At 38.1% G+C, this 16,532-nt stretch overlaps 1 protein-coding gene across 3 annotated transcripts; it reads left to right on the forward strand.

Moving 5' to 3' along the window:
• The first annotated feature begins 3,260 nt into the window (after positions 1-3,260).
• On the forward strand, positions 3,261-8,661 carry LOC109159595 (potassium transporter 10-like). 3 transcript variants are annotated; one of them, XM_019307705.1, is made up of 10 exons: positions 3,261-3,626; positions 4,302-4,524; positions 4,617-4,856; positions 4,966-5,019; positions 5,125-5,172; positions 5,510-5,767; positions 5,909-5,961; positions 6,428-6,554; positions 6,628-6,882; positions 7,444-8,661. In XM_019307705.1, the coding sequence occupies exons 1-10, from the start codon at positions 3,579-3,581 to the stop codon at positions 8,529-8,531; spliced, it is 2,394 nt and encodes a 797-aa protein (XP_019163250.1). In that variant the 5' UTR covers positions 3,261-3,578; the 3' UTR covers positions 8,532-8,661. The 3 variants fall into 3 exon arrangements, with proteins under 3 accessions (XP_019163250.1, XP_019163251.1, XP_019163252.1); XM_019307706.1 differs by having other exon boundaries at positions 5,128-5,172; XM_019307707.1 differs by lacking the exon at positions 4,966-5,019.
• The last annotated feature ends 7,871 nt before the right edge of the window (positions 8,662-16,532 follow it).

Genomic DNA, 16,532 nt, shown 5'->3' on the forward strand with positions numbered 1-16,532 from the left:
AGTTGAGGATAATCATCTGATCACAATTGGTGCGAGTTCACCGATTGCAGTTGATGTTAGTTATTCCTCCAAACTCTATTAATGAGAATTTTTCCATTCGAGGGTTTGCGTCTAGTTGTGTTTTCATTCAAATATTGCATTTGTTTCACAAGCATGCTATTCAGTTCCATTTTCAACACATAGTAGTTCCATTCTAGCAATATTGAAGTATCATTTCAACTACACTTCAGTTTTAGTTGATAATGTTTTATATTGTATGAGCTCTGTTTTAAGTTTCATTTTAAACACACATTAGTTTCATTTTATCAACCTTGTAGTGTCATTTTAGTTAAACTTTAGGTTCATTCGACAATATGCGTTATTGTATGAGCTATGTTTTTTAGTTTGGAGTTTCTATTGTTGCAGATGATGATAATCATTGGATTGCAGTTGATGCTACTTCCCCAATTGTTATTGATGAGAATTCATCTTTTTTTGAAAATGATGAGAATTCATCTATTTTAGGTTTTATATTTATTTGTGTTTTCAATTAATTCAAACACTACAATTGTTATACAAACATGATTTTTAGTTTCATTTTCAAAACACAATAGTCTCATTCTAGCAACACTATAGTATCATTTCAACTACATTTCAATTCCATCTCTATGAGATGTGTTTCTAGTTTCATTTTCTGCACACAATATGTTCTTTATAGAAACACTAAAGGTTCACTTTTAAATTTTACAATCAATCAAAAATTGTTGGGCCTTTCAGTTAGTTCAATTGAAGAAGCATATGATATGTACAATGATTATGCATTTAGGATGAGATTTAGTACTAGGAAGGGAAAGCAATATTATGTTGTTGGTAGTCGAACTGTGAAGATGAAAATTTTCTTTTGTTCAAAGGCTAGGTTCAAAGCAAGTAAGATCAGAAAAATCAACTAAGGTCTTATACAAAGGTAGATACAAGGAACATGATGTAATGCATAGTGTCAATTTGATGTCAATTATAATGGGTGGTGGAATGTGACCAAACATGTAAACAACCACAATCATGAGTTGTACGTGTCCAACTTCTACAAGCTATTTACTTAGGTCCCATAGAAATGTTTATGTGAATCAATTGACTTATTTAAAAGAACCGAAGAGGAGTAGAGATGTAGAGTTACCATATTGGATGATATTCATTTTTTTAAAAGAAAAAAATCAGTCTAGAGATTCATTGTTTGTTGGATTTACTTCTAAGGATGCATATATACAATTCCATATGCATAGATTCAATGAAGACTTTAGATGGTACAAATTTTAATTTTTTGATTGAGATATTTAGGAGGAGACAAACGAATGAAACTGAATTTTTCTTTAACTTTGAAGTGGAAGGGAATGCAAGATTATGTAGCTTTTTTTGTTTTTTTGTTTTTTGTTTTTTGTTTTTTTTTTTGTTTTTTTGTTTTTGTTTTTGTTTTTTTTGTTTTTTTGGAGGGATGCATAAAATGAAGGACGACTATGGGTTGTTTGGGGACTTAATAGTACATGATACAACATATCATACCAATATCAATAGGTACAATATGATTTGTGACCCTTTTATAGGTATGAATCACCACTACATGAACGTAAAGTTTGGTTGCAATTTTTTACTAAATGAGAGGATAGAATATTTTGTTTAGTTGTTCATAACATTTCTTTGAGCTATGGATGGTAGGTGTCCACAAACAATAATGACTAATCAATGTTATGCCATGACTTTGTAATCACGGAAGTCTTTCCAAGTCCAAATCATAGGCTTTGTATTTGGCATATTGTTAGTCCTAGTATAACATTCAAATTCTCATGACCCAACTCGTCTCATGGATTGAGACTCGTGATACGGTATAGTTTTTAAGGTAGACCATGGTCCAACACGATGCCTTTTTTTTTTTTTTTTTTTTTTTTTTTTTTTTTTTTTTTTTTTTTTTTTGCCGTTATTGTGAACTAATGACGTATCACGTTACATTGTCAAATGAAACTATAGTAAAATTAAAATGATATTTTAGTGTTGCATTGTTTGGGAACCTAATTATAATTTTTATGAGTTCGATGAACTAATTGCAATTTGCTGTAGTTGAATGACTTATTTGATCCTTTATTCCAAATAAATATAACTTAGTATTTAAATAATATAACTTCAAAAAATAGTATTTAATATATTAAAAGAGAAAATGACACTTTTTCTTCCTGAATTATATGCTTATAACACTTTTTATTCCTGAATTATTATGTATCCACATTAGCTCCCTCATTTATGATTAAAGTGTCAAATTCCCCCCCCCCCCGCCCCCCCCCCCCCCCCTGATATATTAAATAGAAATTTATACCCTTAAAATAAATATTTTATTTACTTTTCTTCTTCAACAAATTATTGCTTATACGTAGGGATGACCACGATTCAATATAGCAATCAAATTAAAATTTTTCGGTTATGATTCAAAACCAGAACCCAATATTTGGGTTTCAGTTTATTAAAATCATGAATTGAAAAAACTGAATCCTAAATCGTGAACTGGAGGTTCGAATAAAAAACAACTACTAGCATTAACTTAAAATTATAAATATAATATTTGCAAATAGTTTATGTTCTTTTTTTTTTTGTTTTTTTTTTTTTTGCATTTATTCTAATTTTCACATATAAGTATATATAACCGCGATTTGGTTTTGATTTTAAATCGTCGATTCACGGTTTCGGATCCAATTTGAACGACTAGTTCAAACTTTCTTTTAAAATTTTATTTTTTTATTTTTAAAATATTCTAAATTCAACAATTGATGTATTTCATTTTTTCAATTCAAAGCATGAACTAACAGTTTTGGTTCGCGATTTTAATAAACTCTAAATATTGGATTCCGGTTCTAAATTGTCATCAGAACCTTTCTGTTTGGTTGCTATACTATCTGTTCGGTTTGAACCAAATTGTGGTTATAATTTATTGGAGAAAAAAATAGATGAAATATTTATTTTAAAGGTAAATATGTCCATTTAACATATCGGAGAAAAAATTATCACCTAAATAAAAAAAGTACCATTTTTTCATATTAAAAAATGTACTTTATGTCACTAGTCTCGGTTACAACCGGTGGTCAATGGTATAATAATTGCAATCAAACTGCAGAGTTGAAACGTTAAGGCGGAAAGGCACGCGGAGCCTATAAATAAAATATGCTCATTTTCCAAATCCAAATCTGCCCATCACTCATCAGACAGTGACAGACAGGGATGTTGAAATGGAATTCACACTTCTGGGAACCGCGGGCCGTCCAAATCTGCATTCATTCAAAACAAGAAGAAAAGGATGCCTTCCTTCTGTTGACTTTCTACTTTCACAAATAATTTTACAACTACATACTACAGTATACGCCATTGTAATATCAACCATTCCTTCAATTCGCCTAAGCTACATTTTCATGAAATCTATAATATTTCCCTCTCCTAGTTTGTGTCGTCTGCTACAGTCCCTAGTTTTAATCGCCACCCACTGTTTCTGAGGCTTGATTACACGTTTAATTTACTCGATATATTACAGTAGGACTAGTAGCTCGTTTCAACAAATTCAAACTATGGATCCTCCACTCAGCCCTTTATCTCTCTCTTACCCTATCAACAAGGTAATCAACTTGTTTTCAGATTACCCATGTTTAATTTCCTTTTCTCTCTCTCTCTCTATTATGTAGGTTTGTTATGAATTCTTGTTATGATGACTGTTTAAATATCCATTTGTTGAGAAAACTGGGCGTGGAGTTGTAACAGTTTGAATACGTTTCTAATCTTGAGTCCACAACTGATTTTCAATTTCTGTTAATTGTTGAAATCTTCAGTGTAAAAGAAATTTTTTTGATGTACGATACAGTCTAGCAGTTTTTCCAGTTGATTTATGGACTCTGACAAATTCTAGCATATGATTTTGAGGAGAAAATTTGAAGCATAGTTATAATAGTTTGAATACATTTTTAATTTTGAAGTAAGTTGAAACGGATGGGCAGAATTGAAATATTGCAAACAGAAAAGCTACATGGATTGTATGTATTACTCTGGTAGTTCTTACCCCTCAGGGTAAAAAGTAGAGAGGATTTTCATGTGGCTTGCAGTTTTACTTGATATGTATTTTAATTCAGGTGGCTGTATATATTTAAGCATACAAATTCAAAATAGTATCCAGTAAACTTGGGTCTATGGTAGTTGAGACTGATCTATGATACTAATAACCAATTCGTTCTTAAAACTGCTTTACCATCAATCACATTATCAATGTTCTTCTTCACAAGGTTTTTGTGAAATTTCAGGACACATGGAGACATACTATTATTCTGTCATTTCAAAGCCTTGGGGTGGTATACGGCCGATTGAGCACTGCTCCTTTATATGTATTTGGATCAATTGACGAAAAGGATGTCAAATCAAAGGAGGAGATATATGAACTCTTCTCCTTTGTGTTTTGGACTTTAACCATCATTCCCTTGTTGAAATATGCACTTATAGTTTTGAAGGCTGATGACCAGGGGGAAGGTTAAAATCTGACATTGTCTCGCCCAAACTTCATTTGTTAAATTTTTCTTCTATTTTATATTTTATATAATTCTGGTTTTGAATCATTGCAGGTGGTACATTTGCATTGTATTCCTTGCTGTGTAGGCATGCCAAAGTCGGGCTGCTTCCAAGTGATAAAACTGCTGCTGAGACAATGCATCACGAGGGAATCCCATCTAAGATCAAAATGAGAACTAGAGCGAGATGGGCAATTGAAAAACATAAAAGTTGTCACTATTTTCTGTTGCTTCTTGCCCTGGTTGGGTCTTGTTTAATAATCTGCGATGGAGTTCTAACTCCTTCTATTTCTGGTTTGTCTCACCTAACATCCTTTGTTGTATATTTGAGCTAAATCATGTTATTACTGATAAATTTGTAGCGTTTATTATTAATTATAGGTATTTCTTTTTATCTCTTCAGTGTTGTCAGCAACCACAACTCTGAAACGTTCCATATCAAAGATATTGCGCGAGTGTAAGAATTAGCTTTAGAAGTATACATTGCTGGAATTGATATTTCTTGCAGAATTTGTAATGAATGCAAAACTCGTGACTTTATTTTCTTATTTTTTATTCGCAGCAGCCTCTTCTGAAAAGGCAGACTCCATTGACAAGTATTTGACAAAATGTGAGTAATAATCTGAACACAATTCCACCCCGTTAATGCTTTGGTTTAATTTGTTGTTTTCTTCACTATGGTTTAGCTATTCATTCTAACACTCTGTTGCACAATTTTCCAATTACCTTCCAAAAGTTAACAGATAATAATCCACTTGTGAATATTTCCATAATGTCATTAAATTAAGCAAAAATCCAAATTTTCTGGTACTCCTACTATGGATCGTGTATCAAACTTTTTGCATTATTGAGTTTGTGTCAGTGTTTATTTGCTGCATTTTCATCTACATGGTTTGCATTTATCGAACATTGTCTTAAACTTTTTACCCTTTTTATGATATTCACAGATATCCCAGTTCCTACAGCATGTGCTATATTGGTTTGCCTTTTCACTTTGCAAAAGTACGGGACCCATAAGATTGGATTCCTTTTCGCTCCAGTTGTCATAATATGGATCGTTTTCATCAGCACGATGGGCATATATAACATTTCCCGTTACCCCTCAATCCTTAGATCAGTCTCTCCAGTGTACATTGTTAGGTTCATTAGGAATGCAGATATTTCAAGTTGGAAACTATTAGGGCGCATTGCGTTATGTATAGCAGGTAAGACACATTTGCTGAAATTAGTTTACTTCTCTTGCTTTATCATCTCGAGGTTTTGTATCGGCATATGCCTTAAGAAGTGACAAGCTATCTGTTCTTGAAGCCCCACTGTCTAACATGTTAATAACCTGTGTTCTCCAGGATCAGAAGCAATGTTTGCAGATCTAGGGCATTTTTCAAAGAAATCCATCCAGGTATGGACAAAATGAAAATTATTTAGAGGACTGGTATTGCAACTACATTCAATCAGAGTTTTGGTTTTTGGGTTTTTTAGTGGTGTGGGTTGTTGTTAGGATCAAGCGGCTTATCATTTACGCCAAAAGCTAGCGAAAGCGCAATTTTATTTCCTTATATACCGCCACACATTTTCGAGAGTCAGGGTGCTGGACTTGGCCTTTTACCGGCCTTACCATTTACGCCAAAAGTTATAGCTAGTAGCGAAGGCACAATTTTATTTCCTTATATACCGCCATACATTTTCAAGAGCCAGGGTGCTGGACTTGGCCTTTTACCGGCCTCCACCCAACAATCCCCTAGCCACATGGTGCTGGACTTGGCCCTTATCGGCCTCTGCCCAACAGTTGTGGTAGCGGGTTGCAAGTTGCAAGGGGACATAGCTTATATATTTTGGTTTGACGATTAACTTTTGGAATAATGCAGGTCACATTTGCCCTAATAATATATCCTGTCCTTATAATATGTTATGCTGGTCAAGCTGCATTTATCTCCAACCACTTAGGTGTAACACCTTACGTTACACATCTTAGTGAATCTCTACCTATTAGTAGTAAGTCCTATCACGTATTACTGTTATTTATTTAGCACTTGTAATTTTCTATTTCTGACTTGTGAAATTTCAGGAGATCTTCATCACGTTTTCACGGCATTATCCCTAATAGCGTCTCTTGTGGGTAGCCAGGCAACCATTACTGCAAGTTTTTCCATCATAAACCAATGTCAAGCACTGGGCTGCTTCCCCAGAGTCAAAGTTATACACACATCAGATAAGATATATGGACAGGTTTATATTCCTGATGTCACGTGGATTCTAATGGTCCTCAGTTTAGGTGTTACATTCGGTTTGGGGGACATAACAACTATTGCAAATGCAACAGGTGTGCATATGAAAAAAAATCCAATGATCTATCACCAAAATTATTTTGGTTTTCATACATATACATATAGGGAGGAGAAATTGAATAATTTGCATAATGGTCATACTAACATAATGATAAATATCATCCAAATAGAGTTCGAATCCTTGCCCCCTTGGTTTGAGCCGGTTAGTTATAGGCAACCTAGGCTGGTTTACTTTCTTGTGGTCTTTTGCCAGCTAGGGTCACAAGGCGGGGGTTTACTCACACCCAAAAGGGTTGTGAGATTTCCCTCGCCATCCAAATATGAAAGATGTGGTTTATTGTTGAGTAAATTTAGATAATAATCTTATTTTCAATAGTCTCTATGTGCCCCCTTGATTTGAGCCGGTTAGCTATAGGAAACCTAGGTTGGTTTACTTCCTTGTGGTCCTTTGCCAGCTAGGGTCTCAAGGCGAAAGGGTTGTGAGGTTTCCCTCGCCATCCAAATATGAAAGATGCGGTTTATTGTTGAGTAAATTTAGATAATAATCTTATTTTCAATAGTCTCTATGTGCACCCCATAACTCAATTCTCTTTCAGGTTTAACTGTTATTTCTGGGATGTCAGTCACATCTTGTCTTATGTCACTTGTTATCGCGCTCTACTGGGAGAAAAGCCTATTCTTCTCGTTGTGCTTTGTGTTAGCCTTTGGGTCTGTCGAAGCCATGTACCTGTTCTCAAGTTTGATGAACTTTTCCAAGGGAACCTGGTGTGTACTTGTGCTAACCTCACTTTTTATGATGACGATGCTCTCGTGGCACTACGGCACTGTTAAGAAGTACGAGTTTGATGTAGAAAACAAGGTTGCGGTGGATTGGTTAACAGATCTTAGCCCCGGTCTGGGGGTTAACAGAGTACAAGGTATCGGGTTTATTTACACTGATATTGTGACAGGAATCCCTTCTTTTTTCTCCCATTTCATCACCAACCTTCCAGCATTTCATGAACTTCTGGTGTTTGTGTCTTTCAAGCCATTACCCGTGCCTTACATTCCCCAGAATAAGCGATACCTTATAGGCAGGGTTGGCCACAAGGAGTACAAAATCTACAGGTGCATTGTACGATATGGGTACTGTGACCACATGAGAGACACACATGATTTCGAGGAGCACATTATCAGTTCAATCGGGGAATTCATTGCCCGGGAGGAACATGACTACGATGATAAGGAAACTATGGCCTCGCCCTCTCCTGAAGGAAGGATGATCGCTTTAGGAGGGCCTAGTACAAGTGCAGCATTGATTCCAGTAACTGAAATCGAAGAAAATGAGGTTTCACAGACCTCAGCTGACATCGAGACTCAAAGAAGTCCTCTCATAGATTCATACGGTGGGAGTGGATTTGGTCCTCCTAAGAGAAAGAAGGTCCGGTTCTTTCTGCCTCCACCCAGTCCCGAGGTGAATCCAGCCGTGAGAAGGGAGCTCCAGGAACTAATCGACGCCAGAGAAAGGGGCACTGCTTATTTCTTGGGCAAGCCACACTTATCGGTACGTAAAGGCTCAAACTTTTTCAAGCAATTCCTTATCTTGAACTACATTTTTCTCGACAAAAATTGTCGAGAGCCTCCAGTTGCATTGAACATACCTCATGCTGCTCTGTTAGAGGTAGGAATGGCTTATATAGTGTAACATTTTTAGGCTGCACCCACTCTGAAGAGATGTAAGCATGGTTTAGGTGCAGTTTGGTACAAACATAAAGACACATGTTTGTTTTGTGTAAATACAATATACTGTACGTTCTTATATAAGTTTTTGGTTAGATCACAAATTTGATTTACTTTTGCATATACTCCTGCTTATGAGAAATATGCTTTTATTTGTGCACTTGGCTCAAATGCACATTTTACTTAAAACCATTTTAGACCAAAACTGGAGCATTTAGAAGATTAAAAATAGAACAAATTGAAGTTGAAAATGGAAATGTCGAGTGACGAGTGATCGAAAATGAAATAAACTCTATATTTTACTAAATGAAAATTAAGACTTTTCTAGTAAAATATAAAGTAAAATGTGGTAAGTGCATCCTCAACAGCCATGCATTTTTTTTTAATGATTTTTGTCAGGATTACATGGCTCGAGAAGAGAGAGAAAACCAATAGAAAAAAATAGCATGCTGAATGTAACGAAAATTTTATTAACTTGATTCGCGCTGCTTTTTCCTCATTCTCTCTCCGCGTGAGCTCACAAAAAACTCAGCGCTCGTTTACTAACAGAAAATTATTTTCTGTTTTCTATTTTTCAGTTTTTATTCTCTGTTTTTTGTTTAGAAAACTTGTTTCCTAACACTTATTTTTTCAAATTTAAATTTTTTTTAGATTAACGTTATAAAATTAACAAAAGTTTAATTTCGAGTGATTTTTAGATATTATATTTAAATAAAATATTATTACATATGTTTGGTTTAAATGTAATTTTTTTAAAGTCTAATATATGTAAGATTTTTACATTTGATATCCGAACAAAATTTATATCTATATATAACATAAAAAGTAAAAGATATATCCGAACCAATAACATAGTAAGTTCACCTCAAATTTAGTTTAGACAATATTAATATTTTTTTGGATATATTGATTTGAATGTCATGTATATGAATATATAAATTTTACTTTGAAGATGATAACAAATGTAATCATAGTAATGTGGTTATAGTTACATACAAGGTTGCAAAAAACGTTAGGCGCCCCCCCTAGGCGCGCCGGTTTTTTTTTTTAAAAAAAAATAAATAAATAAATTTAAAATTTAAAATTGTGAAATTTACTAATAAAACATAAGGTTCCTCTAGTTTTTTTCTTACAAATTATTTACATAACTGATTGTAAAATCGTTTTGAATATTGTTGAAACCATCTAAATACATAAAAAAATTGAAACTAAGAGCAAAAGAAGCATTTTTTGGAGAAATTAGAGGGCCAACCGAGTCGAAAAATACGCGATTTGAAAAAAAAAATTGTCCAAAACGGACAACCGAGTCAAAAGTTATGCCTTCCCGAACTTTTAACACTTTAAAACAAAAAAAAAAAATTAAAAAAAAAAAATTAAACGGCCGGTTCAGCCGGCTAGGCGGCCGCCTAGACTGCCTAGCCGGCCGGCCGCGGAGGAGGCCGATTTCGGCCTTCCTCGCGGCGGTCGGCGGTCGCCTAGGCGCGATTTTTGCAACCATGGTTACATATAACCAAATAGATGATAGATGATTCTGTTTTCCATTTAGAAAACAGTTTTTAAGAGCGTTCCGGAAAATTATTTTCAGTTTTCAAAATGAAAAATTGAGCTAGTAAACATGTTTTCTGTTTTCTGTTTTCTATTCTCCAATAGAAAACTGGAGAAAATTTTCAGTTAGTAAACGGACCCTCAACTTTTTGCAAAATCAAAATTTTCTCTTTTTTACCCTCTCTTTCTTCCATCTCACAATCTCTCCCTTCCATCTTGACAAAAAAAAAAAAAAAAACCCCTAAAAAACCACAAACGGAGATGCTCTAAGCATATCTCTATGTATAATATAACGAGACAATCAATTTTTGCCCAAGACTTTTTCCGGCGGGAACTCCTTGTGCTTTGCGCATTGTTAGTTGTTTTTTGCAATTTTCATGCCTGTTTTGCCTTTCCTGGCGTGTCGCCGTTCAATTTCAGGTCATTACACGACAAGATTGGTATTGTGTGGGTGGGCCTGCGGTGTAAGGGTTGGAAGGTGTTACTGTATACCACGTTCGTTTCTATCAGTTAGCCCTTACAGTCTTTCATTTATAATTCTTCGTAACTGTCCTTTTATCCACAATTTTGACCTTCCCCCTTACTTCAATAGTTGAGTTGTACTATCATTAGCGTGTTCGGAGCCACTTCTTCGCATATATATATATATATATATATATATATATATATATATATATATATATATATATATATATATATATATATATATATATATATATATATATATATATATACACATACACACACACACACACACACACACACATATTGTGTATTCTCTGCGTACATAGATTACACAAGTTCCAGTCGTTTTCGCTTTCTTTCGGTGTTGTCTTCCTGTAAGTTAAGATGACTTCTTTTTCTCACTTTCGCTTTTTTTTTTTCTACGACTCTGTGCGTTGCATTAAAATTTCGCACTTTAGCTGGGTCACCCACGTTCCTTAGGCACAACAACAACGCCCTTTAACACCACAACTGACGCACCTAAAGTTTACAAATTCCTCACATTAGCCACACGTAGTGAACACAAACCCCGCATCTTGCTCACCGGAACACAACACCTTAACAACAGAAACCACGCACCTTTTGTGTTTACAATGGTGTACCTTAAGTGCACAAATGGCGTACCTTAAGCATACATACAAAGCCCATGTTTTTTTCCGACTGTCTGTGTCAACGACGCTCCTTAGGCACAAGAACAACGCCCTTCAACACAACTTACGCACGGAAATGCATCACCTATAAGACAGTAACTACGCGCCTTCTGTTTTACAATGGTGCACCTTAAGTACACACACCACATACCTTGAGGATACATAGAAAGCCCATATTTTTTCCCTAGTGTCTGCGTCAACCACACTCGTTAGTCACAAGAACGATGCCCTTTAACACCACAACTGACATACCTAAACTTTTATCTCTCACATTAGGCATGTTAGTAATATTATATTTTCTGTTATATTATATAGTAGATTAATATGTGGTATTTAGAATAGCTGACTTAGCTTGTTCTATCGATTAGGATTTGTTAGAGTTTTGTTATAGATAGACTCTGTACTCCTATTGTTATGTTAATGATTAACAATCTTTTCCAATCTGGTATCAGACAGGTTATCGAATCCTCTCCAAACCTCCACCGTACAATTTACCCCCTCCCACCCTCTCTCATCCGCCATGTCATCTAATTCCTCGGAGCACACTCCGTCGGCCGCCGGTGCCCCCTCGCTGGCCGCCACCAACCCCCTAGCTGGTGCACATCACTATGTCACCATGAAACTTACCTTGAAGAACTTTCTATTTTGGCGGATGCAGCTTATTCCATTTTTACGTGGCCAGGAGCTTTTGGGTTATGTGGACGGCAGTTTTCCGTGCCCACCGGAGACAGTCGCAGGCCCCTCGTCGACCGGTGGTTCCTCGACGACCACCACCGTAGCAGCCACTCCAAACCCGGCCTACCATGCCTGGGTTAAACAGGATCAGAACATCCTATCTCTGTTGATCTCTTCGATGTCGGACGAGGTCCTTCATCTAGCTCTCGGACGGCACACCTCCGCAGACATCTAGGCGTCCATCTCCGGGGCTCTCGGCTCCACCAGTCAGGCTCGGTGCCTGAATCTTCTAGGGCAGATGCAGCTCCTCCGTCAAGGGAATTCCTCCACTTCGGATTATCTCAGGCGTGCTGGCATCTTTGTAGAGTCTCTTCTCCAAGCTGGCCGGCCGTTGTCGTTAATGGGGCGTTGCTGTATGTGATTCGTGGCCTCCGACCGGAGCTCAAGTCGCTGGCTACGTCGCTCACTGCATCCGGTACGCCGGTAACCCTCTCGCATATGTCAGATTTTCTCCAGGCGCACGAGTTTATACTCGTTGATGACTACCCGGCTGGAGATGGCAGCTCCTCTCACACGGCGTTCTATGCTGGTTCTGGTCGTGGCTCGAACGGCGGAGGCGGGCGACATCCACAGCCGCAGCAGCGTGGCTCGAACAGCCGTGGTGGTCGCGGCGGGAATCAGCACCGTGGCGGCCGCGGTGGTCGCGGAGGCCCGAGGTGCCAGATATGCAGGTCCCATGGACATTCAGCATTGTATTGTTACAAACGGTACAACACTCCACCGCCGGCTCAGGCGCACGTAGCTGTCTCCGGCGAGATCCCGGCTGCGCCACAAGTTATTCCGGCTGATGGTTGGTATCTCGACACTGGAGCCACAGCTCACGCCACCCCGGATGCAAATATGATGGGACAATCTGAAGAGTACGCCGGTTCCCTTTTTCTACAGGCAAGTCACAGCAGCTGTCTACACCACCGGCTTTACCTTGGGCAGCTGCACCCATCACTCAGCCGGCCCCTACACCGCATGTCGCACCGGCGTCTGTTCCGGCTCACTCTGATAGTGAACCGGTACCCTTGGCACGGGATCCTCCGCAGTTAGCTATTATCCACACAGCTCCGGCTAGGACTCGCAAGCGGCGTGCTCAGCCTCAGAGTTGAGACCCTGTTATGCGCCTGCGTCATATGACGAAAGACACTGCTGAGCCGTTTCAAGCGTTAAACGCAGTGGTTGATCCTACGTGTTACTCCCAGGCTGTGGGACATGCACACTGGCGTGAGGCTATGGACCAGGAGTTCAATGCCTTACTGCATAATGACACCTGGCAGGTGGTACCACCAGAACCGCACATGAATATCATTGGGTGTAAATGGGTCTTCCGTACAAAGCGCACCGCTGATGGGACTGTTGAACGGTACAAGGCCCGGCTGGTTGCCAAAGGGTTCAACCAGGTGGCGGGCGAAGATTTCTTTGACACGTTCAGTCCCGTAGTCAAACCGACTACGGTCCGGATGTTACTCTCGTTGGCTGTGTCCAACAAATGGACTCTCCGGCAACTGGATGTCCATAATGCTTTTCTCAACGGTCACTTAGCCGAGACCGTGTACATGAAGCAACCCCCAGGGTATGAAGATCCGGCTGTGCCTGGACATGTGTGTCATCTTCAGCGGTCCTTATATGGCTTGAAACAGGCCCCCCGAGCCTGGTTCAAGCGGCTACATGATTTCTTGTTATCTGCTAGTTTCATGTCATCCAAAACGGATGTCTCGCTTTTTTACTTCGTTACAGGTGACTCACGAGTTTTTTTGCTGGTCTACGTAGACGACATCATCATAATGGGCAATGATGCCAAACTCATAGACACGTTTTTGCAACGCCTCTCCACCGCATTCAAAATTCGTGACCTGGGTACTCTAGGCTTCTTCTTGGGTATCGAAATGCTATCAGCAGGTAATGATGTGGTGCTATCTCAGCGGCGGTATATGACGGATCTCCTAGGCCGTGCTGGCATGACGGATTGCAAACCACTATCTACTCCGGCTGCAGTCACTAAGGCGGTTACACCATCTAGCGACCTATTTGATAATCCGACACAGTACATGCGCATTGTTGGGGCCTTGTAGTACTTAACCATTACCAGGCCTGATCTAGCATATGCTGTTAACCGCCTGTGTTAGTTTATGCATTCGCCTACGACGGATCACTGGGGACTTATGAAGCGGGTACTTCGTTACATAAAGGGTACTCTGGACTATGGCCTCCGGCTGACTCCTTCCACCTCGTCCAGCGTCCATGCCTTCTCCGACTCAGACTGGGCCGGCTGTCCGGTGGATAGGAAGAGTACAAGTGGTTTTGCAGTCTATCTCGGGTGTAACCTCATCTCTTGGCTCTCAAAGAAGCAACGTACTGTAGCCCGTTCCTCCACTGAAGCTGAATACAAGGCTTTGGCTGATGTGTCTGATGAAGTAACTTGGGTGGTATCCTTACTCCGAGAGCTCGGGTTACATTCTGGGGAACCGGCAACGTTGTGGTGTGATAATCTAGGGGCAACTTACTTGTGTGCTAATCCAGTATTTCATGCGAGAACCAAGCATGTGGAAATTGACTACCACTTTGTGCGGGACAAGGTAGCCTCCAGAGACTTCGTTGTTAACTATGTATCTACTACAGATCAGCTGGCTGACATCTTCACCAAACCACTTCCAGCTCCACGGTTCGCGACTCTACGTGACAGGCTCAATGTTGCTCTCCATCTACCTTGTGCTTGAGGGGGTGTGTTAGTAATATTATATAGTAGATTAATATGTGGTATTTAGAATAGTTGACTTAGCTTGTTCTATCAGTTAGGATTTGTTAGAGTTTTGTTATAGATAGACTCTGTACTCCTATTGTTGTGTCAATGATTAACAATCTTTTCCAATCAGGCACATGTGGTTATCTTGTCAACAATTAAGGTAAGTCATGTCCCTAATGAGTTCCAATACCATGTTAAATACTTGTTAAGTGTTTATTGAAATGAATTGTTAAGCTTTGAGTAGCAAGCATGATTTATGAAATTGTTGAGTTTCACTGTTGAGCATATATCATGGTTTAAAAGTGCATAAGTGGACAACGTGAGCCTAAGTATTACTTTCAAAAATTCATGAGCATGTGGTATATCATTATCTTGTTGCATTGAGAAGTTGTTGAGATGTGGCATGCATAAGTTTGGTGCATGAGATATATATATATACATTATCTATATATCAGTGAGGTTTTGGAGGGCCCGTTTGGACTATGTCCTTTCGGAGTAAAAGAGAAAGTAACGGATATTGCGATCCGATAAATTTATCATGTAACGCGGCGTATTCCCACGTTACGAGGTTGGAGACTGCCAGCCAGGCTTGAAATCCTGGTTAGGGGGTGTGAACACTAAAAGTACGATACCTGATTCCACAGAGAAAGCAAGAAAGAAAGAAAGATAAAGAACCAAGAGAGTGGTTCTGTGGGCGAGTTGAGTATGTGGCCGGCTAGATTGCCGAGCCGGTTAGGTCCATTCATGATTCGTGAAGACCTACCTCCCCACGAGTAAGAGGTTCCGTAGTTACGGAGGTGGCGGACGCACGAGATTGCACCGTATGCTAGGGCTTCACTGCGGCGGAGTACGTGACTCGCACAAGAAGAGAAATGAGAAGTATGAGAAAGTTTGAGCAAGAAAGATATCGAGTTAAGAGACTCAAGAGAAAGAAAGCGAGTCTTCGTGACTCTAAGAAACATCCACAGAAAAGTATTCTATTTTACATACGAGTGTATGAGTATACTTATGTATTGCACGAGATTGCATAATGAGAATGTTTGCACGAGATTGCATTTGAGTATAGTATTGCACTAGTTTGCATATTAGAATGACTAACCGAGATTGTATATTGAGCATGATTGCTTTAGTTGCATTTTGATGTCGAATATATCCAGTTTGCATGATGAGAAATTGGAAGCATGAAGATAATTTCGTATTGGTTGTTAGTATGAATTCGACGTATAGCATGAGTTAGTTATGATGAGATTTGTTATGAGACTGACTAGTTTTTTAGGCGCATTGCCCGATTGGGATAATGCCCAATGTTTTTTTTTTTTTAAATAAATACTTTAAAGTATATATCAAACAAGATTATATTAGAATTGTTCATGCATAGATAATTGAATGTTCAATTTGCGTATTTAAATAGGTAATTCGATCTAAGTTTACACATGCAAGATAATATAGTCAAGATTGATTATAATTGTCAATAAAATAATTGTATAGGTATGGTTGAAACCAAATACGGGACGTAAGGGATAGCGAATAAAAATTAGGGCATAAAATATTAAATATATACTAATATTGAAGAGCTAACTGCTGATTGCCAAACAAGGACATTGCGAGGTAGTTTCCCACTTCAATTTGTTGTGTGATTTGAATACTCTTTTTGTCAATAAATCTTCCAAGTAGTTAATATGATTGGCTTAAATATATGTTTTTATTTTTTATTTTTTATTTTTTAAAATAATAATAATAATAATAATAATAATAATAATAATAATAATAATAATAATAATAATAATAATAATAATAATTA

The sequence above is a fragment of the Ipomoea nil genome, unplaced genomic scaffold (assembly GCF_001879475.1).
Source record: "Ipomoea nil cultivar Tokyo-kokei standard unplaced genomic scaffold, Asagao_1.1 scaffold2833, whole genome shotgun sequence".
NCBI classification, from domain to species: Eukaryota; Viridiplantae; Streptophyta; class Magnoliopsida; order Solanales; family Convolvulaceae; genus Ipomoea; species Ipomoea nil.